General features: G+C 33.7%; 2 protein-coding genes across 9 annotated transcripts in view; one reads left to right on the forward strand and one right to left on the reverse strand.

The window, feature by feature from the left end:
* LOC106163546 (solute carrier family 4 member 11) overlaps positions 1–729 on the reverse strand; it is a 42,579-nt gene extending 41,850 nt beyond the window's left edge. For 2 of the 5 annotated variants that reach the window (XR_015332114.1, XM_013541165.2), the window contains exon 1: positions 578–714. The gene's annotated coding sequence lies outside the window, so the exon portion shown is untranslated. Of the gene's footprint in view, positions 1–577 lie in introns of all 5 variants that reach the window. The other 3 variants (XM_087002142.1, XM_087002143.1, XM_087002141.1) reach the window with 3 other exon arrangements.
* A 98-nt stretch (positions 730–827) lies between these two features.
* Positions 828–21,032, forward strand: LOC106163524 (F-BAR domain only protein 2). Of its 4 annotated transcripts, XM_087002137.1 has the most exons (25): positions 828–976; positions 5,254–5,345; positions 7,812–7,886; positions 8,767–8,908; positions 9,220–9,291; positions 9,714–9,794; positions 9,976–10,000; positions 10,170–10,249; positions 10,480–10,578; positions 10,733–10,829; positions 11,689–11,793; positions 12,125–12,157; positions 12,761–12,838; positions 14,109–14,187; positions 14,327–14,366; positions 14,574–14,807; positions 15,024–15,088; positions 15,342–15,511; positions 15,797–16,086; positions 16,396–16,610; positions 16,780–16,935; positions 17,196–17,328; positions 17,552–17,754; positions 18,010–18,239; positions 18,425–21,032. In XM_087002137.1, the coding sequence occupies exons 1-25, from the start codon at positions 950–952 to the stop codon at positions 18,466–18,468; spliced, it is 2,865 nt and encodes a 954-aa protein (XP_086858263.1). In that variant the 5' UTR covers positions 828–949; the 3' UTR covers positions 18,469–21,032. The 4 variants fall into 4 exon arrangements, with proteins under 4 accessions (XP_086858263.1, XP_086858265.1, XP_086858264.1 ...); XM_087002139.1 differs by lacking the exon at positions 12,761–12,838; XM_087002138.1 differs by lacking the exon at positions 12,125–12,157.
* The last annotated feature ends 329 nt before the right edge of the window (positions 21,033–21,361 follow it).

A 21,361-nucleotide genomic window follows, 5' to 3' on the forward strand; every position in this document is an offset into this window, starting at 1 on the left:
GGCCCAATGAACCTTCGGACCAATGAACCTTCGGACTATCGAGACGCCCCCAAATATTACATATGCTACACATTACATATGCTAGTTGCTACAAATCAAAAACTTTTGATACAAAAAAATATCTTTGACTTTATCAACAAATTACTTCCATTTTTATGTGTCAATTTGTATACCAAATTATGTTATATTCATCATATTTGTTTTATATTTAAAAATAAATGATGATATACAGTCAAGACAAAGCTTTGGCTAAAAAATATCAGACTTATTCTAATTTTAAACATAATCAGTGGCCTACAACTGGTGGTTAGGTAATACATTTTAACAATGTCATGAATGGTCTAACACTTAAGACTTATTTAAAGTGCAAAATACATATGATCCATACATGTGAGTTTAGAAGTTATAACAGGAATAATACAATGGAGGATGTCAATCTTGGCTGCCAAGCTTGGCAGCGGGTCTTAAATGTCGGTAAATGGTATAAGTAGATCTAACATTCTTAGAGTACAGTGCCAGTTGAAATGGATGAAAAAGGGAAAACGTATAACAAAAGTTAATTGAACAACTTTTTTACCTGTGAAATTCAATCGTCTTTTCGTACATTCATTTTCAAAATACTTCTTCTCAAATATTGCGTTTCGCAGAACGCGCTCTGCTACGTCATCAAGATAAGCTAATTGAAAACAGTCATGTTGTTACCTTATAAATGATGGATATCGTAGAGAGTAATTCTTATTTACATACAAAGGTGGTCAAAATATACTCAAAATTTAATGATGCGTAACTTTCACTATATCACTTACATCTTGAAAAAAGTTTCTTGAGGGGGGCGACAGCTATAGCAAAGAAGTAAAAAAGAGTTACGCATGCGCATTATGTTCAAAATAAATCTCGCCATTTTAAGCAAAATGATTTATAGTATTAGTAGTGTAACTTGCATCTCATAATGCCGTCGTTTGAAGACAATTTTTGGGTAAGTGAAATGCGATTGTTGTACTATTTGAATATCACATACATTCATTGACCTTTTGTTTTTAACTACAGTTTCAAGAAATACAGACGCCTTGCTGTGCACCTAACATTTTTTTTGGCTCTGACAATCGGATTTGACACCCACCTGCTACACTATTAGATACCACCAAAAGTGTCACAAATAGTTCATGTCAAACCACTTAATTATTTTTTTCTCGAGAATATTGGTCTTGTTCTTACGCCCCACATCTTCCATTGTTTTATTTTAAGTGAAGGAGTCTCGGGTGGCAAGATGTTTTTAGAGCCTGTTGAGTGTAAAAAGTTAAAAACAGTAGACAAGATTGAAAATGTCCATCTTATTACTCTCCTTTTATGTATAAGTTGAGGGATGGATGGAATTGTTTATACAGATTTGGTAATTATTAAGTAGAATACAAAATTTTGTCAAATGTCTTAAAATGTCTGACCATAGAAATTATCATGTTTGATTAAAATACAATATTTCCAGCCAATTTTACAGCTGTATCATTTTATGCTTTAATAGGTTGAAAAAATTGTTCATTTTTAGTTAATCAGGAGGTTGAAACATACATATGTGGCCTATGTGGCCTATTTGTGAGCCTAAGTGGACAAATTAGCTGGAGAGACAAGTGACCTTTGCATACAATACTAGTACTTGGCCTCTAGGAGTCCTTATCTATTATGTATTGAGAAAAACTGAGAGTAAATTTTTAAACATTTGTGTGTGTGTGTGTCTATGTGTTAAAAATTTCCAGAATGGCTTGATAGAACAATAGTAATTATATACCTCTTTTTAGACTTTACTCAGATATAATTTTTGAAAAGCATAGGATATGGTATCACATTACATAATGCATCTGTAGCTTTTGCGTGCGTATGTTGTCATTAGCACTGAGCACTACATGTCATAAAGATGATAAAATGAAAATTATAATTAACTAGAAAAGCACTCAGAGAGTGCAGACCTCCGCCAAGGCAGCTCAGTTCCCCTATCATACTATCTCGAACTTCTTTATTTGTTTGAGGAGACAATAATACTTCTCAGCAACAATACTTCCCATTAAAGCATTTTATTTCGTTTCTTCAAATCATAATGAAATCAGTCATCATAACGAAAAATAGAATATATATTAAGAATCCTTTAAAAAAATCCTGGATCCAGACAGTGATCCAGATCACCACCAAAAACTAATCACTTCTAAGTTAACCCATTTCTGACCTACCCTGAAAATTCCATCGAAATTCATCCCTAACTTTCTGAGTTATGTTGATGACAAACAGACAGACAGACAAACAAATAAACAGGGGTGAAAACATAACCTCCTTGGCAGAGGTAATTATTCTTAAACTTACAAAAATGATTCATAGAACTAAATTAAGAGTTGTTAAGGTAACACTTAAAAGTGCTAAAAATTGAAAAATATACTTAATTTCTCTAACAGCTGCAAAATCCTTGAATTGTTATTTGTAAGTTTCACTAGCTGTCTATACGTATTATGTAGGTAAAAGATAAGTTGTGATTTTGAACCTTAGATTATTGGTTTAATGGAAAAGGCAGGTGTACCTTAGGGTGCTTTCGCAGAGATTTAGATCGATCTAAAGATTAAGATTTAGATCGACCTAACTCCCTGGGGGTTCATGCTAAATTGCAGTCAGCCGAGCGGGCACCATAGTAAATTACCCCCTTACAGCTTTTAGTAGGCGGGACAGACGCTTAAGCCGGCCAAGCTGACAGTAATCTAGTGAGACTCCCCACAGGGATAGATCGATCTAAAAATCTATGGAAATGGTGTGTAACACTACCATTTCTAACAAGTGAGGGCCATGATCATATGATGAAAACATTGCTTAATGGATTCATGGTTGAGACATTCTTAGAGTGCATTCAGAACAGATGATCCATGGACTTAGTGATTAATGGACTAAATAAGGCCGATCCAATTTAAAAGCAAGTCGCTTAACCCCCTGATGATTCTATGAAAAACAGCAAGGAAAGAAATGGCACTCCCACAGTGTGGAGTGAACAATTTAGCCGTAGAATATGTTTTGCGATCGTGTAAGCATGGCCCTCCATCTTTTTAAACTTGTTGGAGGAATACGTGTTTTAACAAATACAAGTATATACATTTTACAATATGGGAGACTTATGTTGTGGGTATAGGGTTTCCTTAGGGCAAGCAGTCACATCACACTCAGGTACACATACACAAAACAGAAAGGTGAACACAATACTTATAGTGGCTGACAGAGAAATATGCATGGACATTATTGCTCATACCTATGGCATATACCTACCCTCTTCACAAAGATAATTTGCTGAATTATTATTCAGGTATCAAAGATATGTGGATTGACTCAGCTCTATGGGGCTCTTGCTAAATGCAAAGAGCTTAACCGAATGACATGAGTCTAAACAATTGGTAGGGATGTGGGTATGTGTTACGTTATAATGTACAACAATGAACAAAATTCATTTATATTTTTAGAGAAAAGTAGGATGAATCATTATCTCTAAAGTAATGTCTTTAATCACATATACTGTGCAAGGTGTCACTGTATTTAATTTAATCAAGTAGTCTAAGAGCGCATTCTCAACGAATTAAGCCAGGCTTTACAAAGCCGGTGACCTAAAAATGGCGGACGTACATGAAAGAAAAACCGCCTAATCTTTTAATAGTCTCTCCGCCTCTCACACGCCTCCCCACACGTCGTCCCTGCAGGGTACAGTAATTAAATCTCGGCTCCGAACATTAATATTTCCGTGAATATCTCTGGTGATATTATCTCCTTAGATAGTCGATTCATTGCTGCTCTACGGGCAAAATTATTCCTTTTTCGTCTCTGTTTTCAAAGAGAATAGAACAGAAGAGCTTTTTTCCTTCGATCGCCTTCAGCCGCCATGCCTTCTTCACCACGAGTTTAACTGATGAGCATGAGCACTTAATATTTCTCAGGTAGCTTCCGCATAGCGAACGGAGCCGAGATTTAATTACTGTACCCCGCAGGGACGACGTGTGGGGAGGCGGAGAGACTATTAAAAGATTAGGCAGTTTTTCTTTCATGTACGTCCGCCATTTTTAGGTCACCGGCTTTGTAAAGCCTGGCTTAATTCGTTGAGAATGCGCTCTAAGTATAGTAAGATTTTTACCATTTAATCAAGGAGAAGAAATGTGTAAACTATTGCCTTGTTTTTTCTTTGGGAAAAACGAGGTACAGTAAGTAGTGACATGTTTTATTACAGCTATCGAATAGAAGTCTAAATAGTTGAAATTGTGTTTTATATGATCATGTTGGGGGGAGGATGTTAATATTTATGATTATCCATTCTTACCCCCTCCTTCCCCATGGTTTTTAACTTTTTTTTTGTTGTGAATAATTTTATCTGTATGAACTGGTATTAGGGTATTACAGTTAAATGAAGGATTCGATATGGAAATACATAAATAATACAATGTGCAGTATTTTTTTTTTTTTTTTTTTTTTTTTTTGTTGGTATTGTAATAATTTCTACTGTAAAGAGTAGATGTATCTCTTTTTTTTTTTGCATAATTTTTAAAATATAGGAAAATCTAGATAAGATAGATATGGTTTCACTCCTGTTTGTCTACTTGTACATTTTCTGCCCTGAAATAAGTACTTAATTTTGCTCACTTCTTAATTTCACACATATCTCAGTATGGCAGTCATACCTCTCCAACTGACCATTTAATTTTGATTTGGCAGATGTACATAACATTTAACTGCATTATTTTCATGTTTCAGACTTTTTAAAGTTCATAAAATGTTTATTTTTTTCATTAGTTGGTCATTTTTAAGTCATCATTGTATGGTATAACTAATTCATAAGGTCAGCTTGTGCTGATACATGGTTGGATAAGCAGCTGTTGTTTGAAATGAATTTCAGTTTGTTTGCATACTGTTGTATACCCTGATAAATTATAAACTGCGAAATTTATAACCTTTACAGTGATTCATTTATAGTATTTTCTTGTTAGTAAAAGGGCCTGATTTGAGGATCTAGATGTCAGTGAAAGGCAATAGAAAAGCCATGGCATGGCATGGCAGTTTTTAGCAACCTACAAATACCCATTTCCAATTTTTAAATATCAAAAATCAGAAAATCTCAAACAGCACAGGAAAGGCAAATCGTTTTTTTTTTTATTTAAAGAAAAACAGACCATTCCTTTACTAGTTTCTGTGCTTTCTTTCAGTGGGGGTTTACTGATAGCGCTCTTAAGTATTTGATTGAAATTCCAGGGGGAAAAGAACAATGGGTTTGATGTACTCTACCAGAACATGAAACATGGTGCTACATCCAGCAAGGAATTGGTGGAATTTTTGAGGGAAAGGTTTGTATGATTTGAATTCAATAATGATAAAAAATTCTCATGAAACGCATTATTATAGTACATGAAATTTTCTGACAAAAATTTTGAAAATATGTATACCATGCCATATTTGTATGATTTTATTTGAATATACAAACTACATTTGCATGATTCAATATTCTATAGTAACTTACAAAGGAATTTTATTCTAAAGCTGATACCATGATGATATAAGTGCTCAGCAGGGCCAAGTGCTTTTACTCAACATCTGTTATCAGCAATATTGACTGGAAGATAATATAATTATCATTATTCTGTAGAATAGAAATCAAATTGCCTGGGTCAAGTAGTGTGCTGTGTTTCTCATGCACCAGCCTGTACTTAAGGAGGTGATAAACTTACCAACTTGGTCTCCATGTGGATTGCATTTATAAGTGCTACTGAATACTTGTCCACAAAATAAAAAATGAAATGAAACAGTAGGCGGTTAAGGTTTCACCTGAACTTGCAATCGGTATGATGGACATTAGTCGCACATTTAACAATAAATAGTAAAATTTAAATGAGAAGTTCAGCAGGTAACTCAACATAGAAGCATTTAAAAGACAATTTGTACCAGATTATATTTAAGTAATGTTTCTTTTTTTCTCTCACTCATTTTTTTTGTATGTATATTTTGTAATGATACCTTTAGTTAGTATGTTTTATATCAGTGTAAGAGTCAGTGTGGACTGCTGTTGTGTAAAGTTATTTTCCTCCTACTTATATGAAAGTCATACTACATGTATTGTCTATAAGCTTCTGTGTATTTTGTGTGTTGAATCAAAAATAATGTATGACAATTTTCAAACAATGGTTACTGTATGATTTTTTTGTTGTCATTTTTGGTTTGATGCATGAGGAAAATACTTCAATCACAATGTCCAATACATGTTATTTACTTCAGTTGACAAAGAGTAGTGTTTGTGGAAACATTGAACAAGATAAAAAGTCACAAAAGCATTTGGTCTTCAATGTGTCTTATGCCTCTGATAGAGTCGAATGCACGTGCCAATATAGGTTATGAAGCGTGATAACTTGAAACACTATATTAGTTTGGTAATAAACCCATTGTATCTTATAATTTTGTCATATCACAAACAGTCAATTAATTTTTTTTTCATTTTTCTGACTTCATTAGTCTTCATCACTTGTTCTCCAGATGAATTTAAAGCAATGCCTTACACAAAAGCTGCAACAATTGCAGGCCTTCCCAACTACCAGACTCGGCACCTACGGGTCCAGTATAAACCGGTTTATCAGACCACACTACCCGTTTTCAAGGTGTGTGTCAGATCGCATTACAGGGTATCAGCCACCACACCGATTTTGCCTGGTGCGCGATGTGATAGCAATGATCCTAAGCGGGGTTGGAAAGTAGTGCATCTCATCTAGATTCATGCGCTGCTGCAATTTTCTCTGTTTATACTAAAATCTGACAGTACCGCAATTTTTAACATAAAATTTAGGTTCGGACATAGCCAATGATGTTTTGTAAATAAGAACTTGCAAACTTATATATTAATTTAGAAAAGTAGACTTAATTTTGATAGCAGAAGCATATTCTGTCGGGGGTTAAATTATTTTCATGACTACCGGGATGGACGAGATTGAGGGCAGGGGTAATCCTAGAGAGGGGTGAGAAACGTCTATTGTTCTCGTCAGCGAGGCTGTACTTTTTCAGGATTTGTATGCACGGACAGAAAACTTAAGTATTGGACGTGGGAACGTTACTAATGAAGCCACTGGTAGTACTAGTAGATATCAGCCTGTAGTCTTGAACAAGCGCCTCGATGACAAGTGAACAGTCGTCAAAAACAAAAGACCCAGGTGTGGTAGTTCAACTACTGTTCATGCGTGCCGCAACGACCAAACCTAATTGCTCCTCAAGGTCACAAAACAATAACCGGTACTGACGGCTAGGCTCGTCTTAATCATATAAGTAGCGCGTTTCCACCCCCTGATTGAGGGAGTCGTCTGTTGTATTCATACGACTCCTACCTGACGAAAACGAGGCGCGATACCCGGATGACAGGTAGGCTTACAGAATTTGTGAAAGGGTATGATACTCTTTTATGCGATCTGACACACACCTTGAAAACGGGTAGTGTGGTCAGATATACCGGTTTATTCTGGACCCGTAGGTGCCGAGTCTGGTAGTTGGGAAGGCCTGAATTGTTTTCCCTGTTTCTTTGCTGTGCAAAATCTCAACTGGAGATTTAAGCAGTAAATTTCAGGGGTAAAGTGTATTTAATACTTGTTTGAAGGATTTAATTTAATCAATATAAGATTTATTTGAAAATATTTGTAAATAATTGTCATGATAATATAAAACAACCCTTCAAACATGTAGCTAGGGTCAATTAGCATTTTCTCAAGATTGTGTGTATACAAAGTTACCAGTGACGTGGGTATGAAATATTAATTTGTTGCATATGATAATTACAGTTGCACTATTGAAGAAACGTACTCCAAAGCTTTGGGAAAGCTAGCAAATAAAGCAGGCAATTTTAGTGCTGTAGGGTAAGTATTTACATCTTTGCACATTACATATGAATAGTTATATTATTTGAGGAACACATTTTTTAATCCAGACAACCTATAATGGGTCAGAATGCTCAGAATTGATGTTGCTACTTATGTATTTTCAGTAGTCAAACTAAGTGCATTGGCAGTTCATAAATGAATTAATAATTTATTAAGTACTTGTTGCTGTGATGTCATTGTTGAATTTGACCTTTGATATAATTTAATATCTAATGACTTCATCGTGTTTGAAAAGCATGCAAGAGAAGGAATGTACTATGAAGTCAGACAATCCCTCTTGCTCTCTTTTTTAGAAAGACTTAAAACATAACAATTGTTCATTTTGGCCAAAAAATGAATTTTGCTGGGGTAAACGACAATTTTCTGATACTTATCAATGGTTAATAAATCCATTTCTACTGTAGTACATTCAAAGTTAGTGTTTTTTTTTTTTTTTTTCTAAAAAGAGATATATAATCTCTTAAGAGATTATTACAGACTTTAGCCATATGTGGAGGTCACGAGGTCCGATGAAAAGCACATATTTCAGAATAATTACTTTATCTACTGTTTTTGTTTTTTAGAATATATTATATTTCTATGAGTTGTTAACAATGTATTGATTGTGATATATATATATATATATATATATATATATATATATATATATATATATATATATATATATATATATATCATATGAAGAGTTTTTATCCCTTAAATATATACGATATGTCACTTTGAGTATTTCCTCCAGTTCATTTATATGGAGAAGACATCATCTTAAATTCATTTTATCTAACAGGAAACAGCCATATCCTTCTCTGCTTGTATTATTACAGTTCTACTATGTTCAGTAATGTAATTTCTACTTCAGAACCTTTTCTCCCTTCTGGCAAGCTTTAAAGACTTTAGCAGAAAAACTATCCATCCTGCATGCAGAACTCGTTCATCAGTGGCAAGATTTGATCAAAGAAGTTCAGAAATACACAGACACACTCAATAAAAAGCACAAGCAAGTATGTTGCATCCTGCTCAATTTATATTGAATCAACAGTTTTTTTTTTTTTTTTTTTTTTTTTTTTTTGAAGTCTTTAATTTTTCCAATCCCTTTCTATATAACCAAGCTTGTATCTGATAGACATGTTACATCCTTCTTAAGTAACTGAATTGTGACCTTTGCTTTTAAAACTGTTTATTTACTTGGAATTTACATGCAAGGAATTTTTTTTTAAAGAAATGGGAACCATCTTAATTCCTTTAATCTTTGAACATTTTTTTTTGTTTTGCTTTAAATAGTCCATTTCCCTTTCATTCATTTTAATTCCAGGTTAAAGAAAGTGAAGCTGCCACATCAGAGGTTGTTCAGGCAATACAACAGACGATTGTAGCTTTGCATAAGGTAGGTATTGTCTCTTTTTTTTAACTAAGTTTAACTATGGGGATATGTATTGTTAAAAAATTCTTAAACCAATCTTAAGATCATTTTAATGGATATGATGATGCTGGTGAAATGAAAGGTTATGTATGCAAAAAAATTTTGTTGAAGCTTGTAGTAATTCTGAAACCAGTAATTTTATGCTCTCAAACATCTTTTTAATTTTTTCTATCATCTATTAAAATCTAGGTACTTGAATTAGTTGTAAAATATTGTGTGTGTATATATATATATATATATATATATATATATATATATATATATATATATATATATATATATATCCTAGTGACAGGCCCAGCTAAGCATGTGCATAAACATTCGTTTGGATGTAATATGCAATACAGCTGTTGTTATATTTAGACAATTATTTTATTGACTTTCAGTCCAAAGAAACATACCAAGCAAGGTGTTTAGATTATGAAAAATTAAAGCGAGAAAATGCTGCTCAAAAGGATATTGAGAAGGTAAACAGAAAGTTTAGCTTGCCTATTCTACAGTGACTCAAGTAAACAACTCTGTATTAATATTTGGTGTACATGGGGTTCATTAATGCTTGAAGGGTTTTATGTCTGCATCACTTTTGCTGGGATTATATTTCCAAATGCAAGAAAATACATGTTCTTGTTTTTTTTTTTTTTATTCCAGGCAGAAGTCAAATTTAAGAAAGCTAGTAAGTAATTTGTTTATTTCGTTTATTGACACCAGAACATTTTATCAGTCTATTATTTAAAGGATTTAGGACATTGTAGGATATATTAAGCTAACATGCTGTATTGGTAGAGGGCTTGCTTCCTTTTGCATTTAAATACAACTTTGATTTTTCCTTTTCTTTGTTACAGGTGAAGACTATAGAAGTTTTGTAGAGAAGTATGCCAATATAAGAAATGATTTTGAAAGCAAAATGACAGATTCTTGTCGGGTAAGTTTACAATGTACATTTTTAGTTTTAATTTTATTTTCAGCTTAAGTCTTTAGAGTTGTTGTCTCAGTATCTTAATATTTGATTTAATGTACCATTATGATCTGAAGTTTTTGTTTCCTATTAATAGCGATATGATAGACAAAAGAAATAGTTATTGTTCTTGTGAGTAAAGGGCTTAATCTTTGAATGTCATATTTTTCTTATTAATTAATTATATTTTTTTACAGAATTTTCAAGAAATAGAAGTAGAATATTTATCAAAAATGAAAGATTTCATAGACAGTTATGCAAGGGCCCTTGGAGATCAGCATGTGAAAAAAGGGGAGGTAATTACTAGACACGAAATATCATTTTGCATGAAGTAATTTGCAGATACTGAACATCAACAATTATTAAGCTGTAAAAAAGAAGGTTATGTTCAAATCTAAGTATGTTTAAATATTAAATATTGTAGCCATTTAATGTGTGTTTTGTCTGTAGGTTCAAGAAGAATTTCGAAATAGCTGTTGTGATTTGGCAGTGGAGAAATTATTAGAGACTTTTATTGAGGGTAAAAGTACAGGTCAAGAAAAGCCAGGTAGGGAGAGATTCCTTTTATTCAAAAGTGAATAAAAGAAAAAAATGCTTGTTCTCTTAAACTAATTCACAAAATCTTAAAATGTTTTGGTATTTCCTGAGCTTTGCATGTCACTACAGGGGCTATTTTTTCTATAATATGCTTTTGTTGAATACTATTCCTGGGTCTTGCTAACATTATGTTAATCTAAATAGTTCATAAAATTGGCATGAGCCTAGTTTATGGTTTCCTTAATACTGAAATCTGTCTGTCTTCTGGTAAAAGCTATCATCATCTGGGATGAAGAAGCAGGTATAAGATGTTGTAAAACAGGGTTTTCTTTTTTGTTAGTAATTACTCAGCTTCCAAAATAGAAAATTGGATAGAAGTTCATTGTTTGTGTTTTTGCATGTTAAAAAGTCAGACCTATTTTACCTTTACTTTTTTTACCGTCATTTACTCTCTATTTATTCATTTGGTAGAAGTAAGAGACATTTTTGTCTTCTGTACTGTAAAAGTTTTAATGTTGTATCTTTGCTTGATAAAGTACATCTTACTCACCATTATGTATGTGTTAGATTAATCAGATCATTCGAGTCATGAAAAATATTTGATATTGTTTGTGATATTCATGGTGAAAGCGTAAAAAAAAAAATATATATATATATATATATATATATATATATATATATAGTATGTCACAGTCTGGTTTGTCTGATGTGAAATAGCTGTTAGTGATGAATATTAAACAAGATGTCAGTGATTGTAGATCATTTCTGATATATTAAAATATTAAATATGCTGGATGATATGGTGTACTTTGATAATTTTAAAACATGCTTTGAAAGATTAAGGTACATGTTTTGATTATTGCTTCTAGGTCCCATAGAATTTGAAGAGGCAGATCTGTCTAGTTTGCCACCCCCTGCCGCCTCACCAGACTTGTCAGAAAAACGGGAGAGTATAGAAAAACAGAGAAAAGAAGGTAAGTATGGTGTCCCAAGTTCTGATAAGTACTGTACTGAAGAAAAAATCAAAGGCACTGTCAGCAATAATTAATGAATTGTAGAAAACTGATTAGATTTATCAGATGTGAAGTACCATTAATACATAGCATCTTGTTTATCCCAATAGCTAAAAGATAATAGTTTACATATAAATTCTATAGATATAGGTAAAAAGTATAGTTTGAATGTTGATAAGTGAATGCTTAGATCAAATTATAATCCCTAAATATCAACTAAGCTTTGTTGGTGTGTGAATTGCCTAATTTCCCCCACTGTTTGTAGTAATTGTTTTGTACTGTTTTTTCCTAGATGTTTTCATGCAGATCACAGATAACATCACAGGTTATTTCTTTTCTTCCCCACTGGTCAAAGTTTGGACACCTAATTCCCACTTCATGTCTGATATCCTGAACATGTCAGCCTCTTGCTTCTCCCGCTTTATGCTTTATATTATTGATTTATTTATTATTATTTTTTAATCAATTATTGTATTTTTTTTTAATAACCTTTACACTTAATGTGGTGTTTTAGGAAAGTAATTGTTTTTTATTTAGTTTTTGATTTTACATGTATACATCTTTTTTTATAAGAAAGGTGATAAAATGGAAATGGGGGGAAATGCAGGAGGTTGAAGTGTAAGGATCCAATTATTTAGATATAGCTTTCTGCATGGAATGGAGGGTAATACCAGAGAGCGGTGCTGAAATATTGCACATTTGTCTTATTTTTTTATATTCATTTTTGAATGCCTTTTGTTTAGAATGGTGCATTTATGTGTCCCATGTTCCAGTCATTATAATATATTATCTTTCCATAACTAAGGTGGTGATCTTCACTAAAAGGTAACTTCCCTGCCCCTGCTTGTATCACCTGTAGGCAGTAACCCTGTACACAGGCCACTGATTTGTGGCGCTACCATTAAGGCATGTCTCCTGTTCCTTTCAGAAACTGCTAGCAACCTGGCAGACTCCAAAGAGCGTGGTTTGAGTAGGAGCCAAAAATTCCTACGGTTCTCACGAAGATGTATAACAATCCTTAACACATCTCTTTTTAACCCAGTAAAATTTACAAAGTGGGGAGCACATCATGAGTTTCAGCAAAATTATGTTGAATTTGTAGAGCAGAATTCTGCAGTGTTATGACATATGACTCAAGTTTTGGCACAAGTTGAGACAGCCTCACATTCTTCTGAACCTCTTTCAGTTGTTGTCTCCCTTCATTGTATTTGATTGTTGTGCTGTATAGTTTCCCTGTCACAAACCATTTCATTCAGCCTTAGCACTCTCTTTGCATAAGGCAAATAACAAATGAGCTAATTAACACAGTTTGATTTAAAGCTCAGTTGTTTTCATTTATTTTTACTGGAAAAGAGTTTTTTGAAGGTCAATATATTGTCGTCATATGAGAACGACATTGTTTATGTTCCTAATACAGTATTTACTTTATGTACTAAATCAAGATGGACTTTTACTAGACTACAGGGAGAGGGCATGCATGTTGGCAAGGATGTAGTTCTCAAGGCTTTTTCACTGTCTGCTTTTCCCGCTGGGACTGGCTTTATGTTCAGTTTCTTTTAATTCGTTTATTCAGTTTTTCTCAAAGATTTGTCAAACAATATAAAGTTAAGTTTAATTGCTTTCACAACATGCTTCTTGCATGTGGCACCAGCTGTTAAAATGAAATTGTGTAGAAATTAAAAAATATTTCAATTATTGCTGTGATTTTTGAACAAGTGAACTTAAATCTTACATTGCTGTGGATTTTTTGTTTTTCTTTACTTGCTGCTTACTTCAATTATCAGATGCATCAGTCATTGAATGGATAGTTTCTAGATTTAAAAAAAATCAAACAAGATAAAACTGCTAATAAAATTGAATACAAGTATGTACAAATGGCATTCTCTATTTTACTCTCTCCGAAATGATGATATCTCAATTTACTCTACAGATATGTTTATTTGGTACAAGAAAGTCGGTTTGATCTTGTGAACTGCATATAACATTAGCCTCACCTATGCTGCCAGACCCTGCAGAAGTGGTAATTTACAGTGGCAATCTTGTGCCATATGCGGTAGTTTTACTTAACACAACATGATCCTCCTGGAATTTACTGACTGGGTTCATTTCAAGAAACTAATGATTTCAGTACTTTTGTTTTTCAGCCACTGTAATGAAGATTCAGTCACTGATGCATTTGGTGTGGAGACTGGACATGTAGATTAGTTCTGTTTCATATGTAGTGTTTGTCTTTTTGCTGTTTTTTTACTCTAATTGTAATTGTATCTGTGTTATAGGGTTGTTTAACAAAAACAAAAAGGAAAAGACAAAGACTAAGAAGAAGAAAAAGAAAGGAAAGAAAGGAGAAGATTCAGAGTAAGTGAATTGTGAATAAATTATGATGGAATTTTGTAGAATGTGATATTAAATGGACAAGAGTAATTTGCAATAATTTTCAAGTATCTCTTCACATGAGTATGAGATTTGGATAACAATGAATTTTCTCAACTTCTAGGGAACAGAATGAACAAAATGAACAAGGAGAAGATGCCGTGGTAAGTGTCTACTAATCAAAACAAAACAAACTCTAGATCTAATACAACCCTGGCTGTTTAACCCAAATGAATGTTCTGTAAAATTGAAATTATTTTGCCAAGCAAGTACTCGAAAGTATCATTTTACTTTAAGATGTAGTTACCTTCTTAACTTTTAGTTTTAATAAAAGAGTTGGTGCCACAGGTGTTATATCTTCTTTGCTATAGCATGCTCCTGAGGTGGATGAAGAGGGCTTCAGGATTAGGCCAGAGGAGGCACCTGCAACAGAAGACAAAGACGGTTGGTTTTCAAGCTCAGAATCGGAGTCAGATCATGAGGATGAAAAGCGTAAGATCAAAGTTGAGATCAGGCCTCTCGGCACAAAGGGTCCAGCAGCCACTGGCACTGTGGAAGATATTAGAGCATCCATGGGGAATTTAAGGTTGTCCCCTACAGCTTCTGTAAGTAGAATCTCCATGTTAAATGACATTAAACTAACTTGACCAAATATGTTACTTTTTTTAGGCATATAATAATGGGTTTGAAATATTTTTACCTATCAGCAGTTTTCAAGCAACAGTTGTTAATGTGATAATAACATTGGTTTCAGTTGGCAGCTTTTTGCAAATACTAAAACAGGTAAAAAGTTATTGTTATTCCACCACATTACATTACAGAAGAGGCGGAGTGCAGCAATGGAAAATGGAATGAAACGATCACAGTCAGTCTCAGAAACTATGCAGTAAGTAAAAGCTGTTGAATATGATTAGTACTGCAAAGTTAAGTAAATGATAGATGTTGTAAATGTCTGGAATGTATAGGCACATGTTTGGGAACATGCTGTGCAACAAATGGATGTTAAATGTAAAATTCCAGGTTTACCCTAAACAAAAACAAAACAATGATTTACAAGATTAAAGAAAAACTTGGTAATTTGTTTTGCTACTGTAACAGTACATCAGACCCACATATCCTCATCATGTTTTTATTTTCAGTGTGAAGAAACAAACCAACAGTGTAGTGGATCTGTTAGACATAGACTTTAACCCCTCGTCAAGTGCATCAACACCTACTGGTGGCAACTACAGCTCATTTCCCTCACCTTTATTACCAGGCAGCACCACAGGGGAGAGCTCAGCATCTACCACTCCTGTCACGGCTACAGGTACACCCAAGTTTTAATGCCAGTTTTGATTAATAGGCATGTTCATCTCCTTGTTTGTTTTCAGTTGAATGAGACTGTTTCAAAATGTCTATAGATCTTAACTGACATATTACTAAACAGAATAGATAGCACTTTTAACATCAATTTGACTATTGTTATTCAGTGGATGAAAACTGGTGACAAGAAGCTAGGGATAATAAGCATTTTCATCCTATTGATTATCATAAAAAATTTGTATCACATTGACCCTTTGCTGTATGACTCTTATCAATCTCGGTTCTTTAGGAGAGGCCTTCGGACCAGCAAGCTCAGAGAGCTCTCCAGCTTTATCAACAAGGCCAAGGTCCAACACACCATCAGGCAGCTTGGATGGTACATCAGTGATACCTGGCCCACCAACAGGAAGGCCAAGGTCCAACACCCCGTCAGGCAGCCTAGATGGCACCACGGCAATCCCAGGCCCACCTCCAAGGCCCAGGCCAAATACTCCATCGGGCAGTTTAGATGGGGCACCTGCCTTGCCGGGTCCGCCTGCACCAAGACCAGTACCTAGAACTAAGCCAGGAGCTCCTCAGGTGAGGAGTTTTGTTTTTATAAAAGCCTTTGTCATAAATATTTTGTTTGAATGTTTAATTGGAAAACAAAGGCTGTGATTTTTTTAAGAAGTTTGCACCCTTATGTTATTTTGTTATTTTTTTCTTAGTTTGCTATTTAATTCATACTTTTCACTTTGGAGAGTCTTTTAGACATTTTGTGTCTGGCTTGGTGACTTGATATGTGTAATTCATATTCATCATTATGTCATAAAATGTTTAATGTACATATCTTAAAATATATAATATGTGAGATAGGAAGGTAAACAATATATTTCCTATGGCCTCTAGGTTTCTAACAGACCATCTGGGATGATAAGTCCAGCATTTGGCAGGATAGACAGCCAGGGTAGTTTGTCTTCAGCCACTTTCAACACCACGTCAGCCCCAGTGGGAGCCTCCAGGGGGCCAAGTCCTCTCACCATTGGGCTCTCAGACACCATTCCATTAGCTATAGCTTTTACAGAAACTGTCAATGCATATTTTAAAGGCTCAGATGAATCACGGCAAGTTTCTCTCTCTTTCTCTCTCAGTGCTCAACATTTAAGGAATATCTCTTTTTTTTTCCTCATTGCAGATAAAGGTAAAATACGTGGCATTGGCAAGTGACACACTTTCTCAGATGTGAAATTTGATAGTATAATTTAATTTGGCCTTCTGTCTTTCTGGATTCAGGTGCTTAGTGAAGATAACAGGAGACCTCATGATGTCTTTCCCTGCTGGTATTGTGAAAGCCATCATGGATAACCCTGCCCCAGCAGTTTTGTCATTTAGAATAAAAAATATCCACCAACTAGAACAAGTCATATCAAATAAGCAACTAGTGACAGAGTAAGTGTTGACTTACATATGATAAAACATTGACTATTTTTTTCTAAACAACCTTAAGGGGTTTGATATGGTTGGATACATACATCTTACCTTTATGGGTGATCGTTTTACATTTAAGGAAAAGAGATTTTTATGTAATAAAATTTATTTATTTTTGTTTACCATTCCTTTTCCAGAACATATTGAAAAGTTCTTATATATATATTTAGATATATTTATTTTATGTATCATTTATTTTTCTTTTTGGTAAATTTTTGCAGGGAACCCACAGACAACATATCACGGAGTTCATTGTATTCTTTCAATATGTCTGCACTGGCAGAACATCTGAAAATGCAATCAGAGACAAACAAATCAGCCTCCTATTTCAACATTGATATCCTTAAATATCAGGTGAGACATCTTTCATAAAAGTATACTTTAAAACATAAATGTAGGGGAAAATGTAACTATCTTTGTAATAGTTGCACAGTTATTTCATTTGTTGTAGGTTCTAATATTTGGCACATGTGTTAACTGCAGATTGTATTTTGTATGAGTGAGACTGTTTGCAATAGAATAAAAGAATTATAAAAACATTTTAGATACCCAGATATTCTTAATTATTGTTAACCAGGTGAGAACCTTACCTGGTGTGCAGAGCACCCCTCTTCAGATAGTCACCTACTGGAAGTGTGAGCCATCGTCTACAGATCTCCGTGTAGACTACAGGTACAATGGTGCTGCTATGAGCAAGCCATCTCCTTTGACAGGAGTGTCAGTGGCTGTGCCAGTAGATGGAGATGTGCAGTTAATGCAGTCTATTCCTCCTGGGACTTGGTAAGTCATCACATTAAACTTTTTGAGACAGCTAGGATTTTGTAAGTGTATTCGCTTTTCTTTTGTTTTATCAGTGAATGTGCATGTCCAAGGTTAGATTAAAGGAAGTATGCTATGATGTTATTTCTGTATTTTTTAATTTTTTATTTATTTGTTTTAATTTTTGCTAATGGACAGTGACCTTATGTCTTAAAATTAAAATTTGAAACTGCTGACAAGATGATCATTAGTAATCTCCCTGTTGCTCAATTTCAGGTCACAGGAACACAAACGTGCCATGTGGAAACTGAATGAAATCTCTGATATGGGGGAGGATGGAGGGACGGGGAATCTAAGGGCTAAATTTGAACTTGCCGATGGACCAAGTTCACCAGGTGCAGTGGCTGTGCAGTTCTCCTGTGAAAATACCACTATATCAGGAATTGACTTTGAACTAAGTGGAACAGGATACAGGTTATCTTTGTCCAAAAAGCGATTTTCATCAGGTATATATATTTTTTTACAGAAAATGCAGTTAATATATATTCAGTCTTGGTTAAATTTTAAAACACATTAATTCTAGTTCAACTTTTTGAAATGATTGTCAATACAGTACAATATGTTATACTCTTACCTATATTTCAGGAATTTATAAAAGATGCCTAAATAATATGTACATTTTCTTTTTTAGGTAAATATTTAGCAGAGACTGATTCTGAGGTTAGATATGTATAAAACCAACACCATTGTGCACAAGAAACAGATTTTTTTACTCCTTGCTTATGTAGGAAAAAATTCAGCAATCTTTCATATCTAGTCAGGGAAACAGGCGCCAAATTTCTTTTTGGAAGCAAGCAAAAGAACAGTACTATACCAAAGATTGAAATTTTGGTGCAATTTCAAGAGAAAGCCCTGGGATACTGCATTACATTTGAATTAGATGCATGACACAGATGAATGAGAGAGCAGCATATAATAGAATTTATGTCAGAATATATTTAGTTTTAAGGGCCTTCATGTATTCATTAAATCATTATTTTTAGTCCATCATTATCATTTCATATCTCACAAACTCCCAACTTAGATATTATGTGGAAAAAAATGACACCTAGACATTTAAACCCTTTTAATATAGAATTTAAAGAATTTAATATTTTCAGTCTCTGTTTATAGTAAGAAGTTATAAAAAAACTATTTATGCCACTTTTGATTTCTAATTGTGTAAATTGATGAGGAGCTTGAAGAAAAGGCCAGGTTGAAGTTGCCCCAAACACTACTGGTTTGGGTTCACATTGGGATTTAAAATTTTAGCCAAATGCTTGATATACTTGTTTTTGCAAAGGAAGTTATTTTCATCAAATTTATTATTGATTGAATTAAAAAGTACCTGATGTGGCCCCAGTGATTAGTTCATGTTTTTATTTAACATTCCATTGTAAAAAAAACAACAGGTTTGATTGATATGTAGGATGTGATTGCTCATTGACATATATTTAATGTGTTTGGGTCAATGAAAAGTACCTTTGCCAAATTATAGAAGTTCTGCTCATTGAGTTTTTTGGATTTGTTAGAATTTTGTGTTTTATCTGTTCTATCAACTTTTGTCCCGTAACGTTTGTGTATTCATGTTGATTTCAAACAGCAATTCCTTGGTGCTTAGAAACGTCCATGGGCATACTGTTACTGATGGTTTGTCTTCAGCTTATCAGACCAGAAAGATGAAAAAATCCTTTACTTTTGGATGTTTTGTGTGTCCTTGGCAGGTCATATATATATATTTTTTTTTCAATGAAGCATTGATTTGTATCATATCCTTAAAGGGATAATAACTCTTCGTATGAGACCTATATTTCACGATAAAAACCTTGTGAATAACTCATAGAAATATAATATATTCTGTTTTACCACAAACACAGCAGTTATAGCTTTTATTCTGATATTTGAACTTGTCTTTAGACCACGTGACCTCCATTGATGTCTATACTCTGTTAAAATCTCTTAAGAGATTTTAACAAAAAAACAAACTTTTTAGAAAAAAACCAGGGACTAACTTTGAATGTAAAAATGGATTCAATAAGCATTGGTAAGTATGGAAAAATTGTTGTTTACTCCAGGAAAATTCATTTTTTGGCCGAAACGAAGAGTTATTATTGCTTTTAGTTAATTACTTGGAGTGTTTCTCTCTGTAGTTTTGCAAGCATATTTAAGTGAATACTATCAACAAGTAAGGACATGGATCACAGTGTTGCCTTGTTTATTATCTAAGAAACCTAGTTCACTGAAACAAACCTTGCTTACTTAAATAAACTTCATATGTTGGGGAAAATCATAAGGAGAGTGCTTTTGATGTTCTAATCCGGCCAAGCAGTTTGAACATGCTCTTTCTGTTAAAAATCTTATAGGAAATGCTAGATATCTGAAACAATAGAGATCTAATCAATGTTTGATAATAACTGTATGTTTTAAATGTGTTCACTGATAGCATTCTCCTTGGCAACATTACTTTATCCTGTTGGACTTCCCCTAAATACGAGTCATATTTGGCCTAACTAAAAGCCAGAAAGAATTACATGTTTATATTTGTTTTATTTAGTAGCTTTTCTTTTTTAAGTGCTTGAAAGTTTAGATATGGAAACTTGAATATCAGATAAAGCAAATATGTGCAATAATGCGACAAATACACAGGCAGTAATTATTTTTTGCTTGGATTCTTTTATTTCTGTGAAAGTGTTTATAAGCCAATGGTTGAGATTCTCCAACTTGACATTGTTAATTGTTGTAGGTCATTTGTCAAATTTGCTTGTAGAATTTGATACAAGAGTAGATATAAATGTAGCATCTCGTTGCTTTTGTACAAAGCATGTTGATTCATAGAGGTATTTCCCATATTTGTGGACATCATAGACTGGTCTCTGATTCACCGTATTGTAAACTGTATAATAACCATTCAGTCAATTATGGTTGTCATGAAAATGCCTACATTCACCACTGCTAATATAATAATAGCCAATTATATTTGTATTGTGGAGAGACCTAGGTTTTTGTAAGCATCTTTTTAATATTCCCGTACAGATTTGTGCAGCTTGATAATGGGTAGGATATTGACAATCCACATTTTGAATTTATGCTGTAAAGTTATTGTTTTACATCTGGCCTTTAATGGGAACTCCATTGATGCAGTGTATGAACAATTATGTAATGCTGAAACCGAATATGATTTTCAGTGGAAATATTTTTATTCGAAATAAACAATACAATTTGCATCGTGTACAGCAAAATAAAATCAATATAAACATCAAGTTTGTCTTGTGTATTTACACATTTCTAAACATACCAGTACTGGTCACAATCAACCCATACCAAATGTAGACTTCACGACAAGCAAAATTGTAATTTGTCAAATTCTTCTTTATTCCTGGCTAATCTGCAGCATGCCTTCTTAGATGTTGAGTAAACTCTTTTACTTGATAAAATTCCAGTCACTGAAATAAGGATGCAAAAAGTTATCCAAGTTATGACTCAAACAATCAAAAAGCCAAGTTTTGTCACTGTATTTGTACTTATACTACAAGGGTATTGTATCGGAATATCAGTCGTAAGTGGCCGATGCCAACTGCTGCCATTGCCC

Source organism: Lingula anatina, chromosome 1 (assembly GCF_051362555.1).
Source record: "Lingula anatina isolate TDL-2025a chromosome 1, LinAna3.0, whole genome shotgun sequence".
Lineage (NCBI taxonomy): Eukaryota > Metazoa > Brachiopoda > Lingulata > Lingulida > Lingulidae > Lingula > Lingula anatina.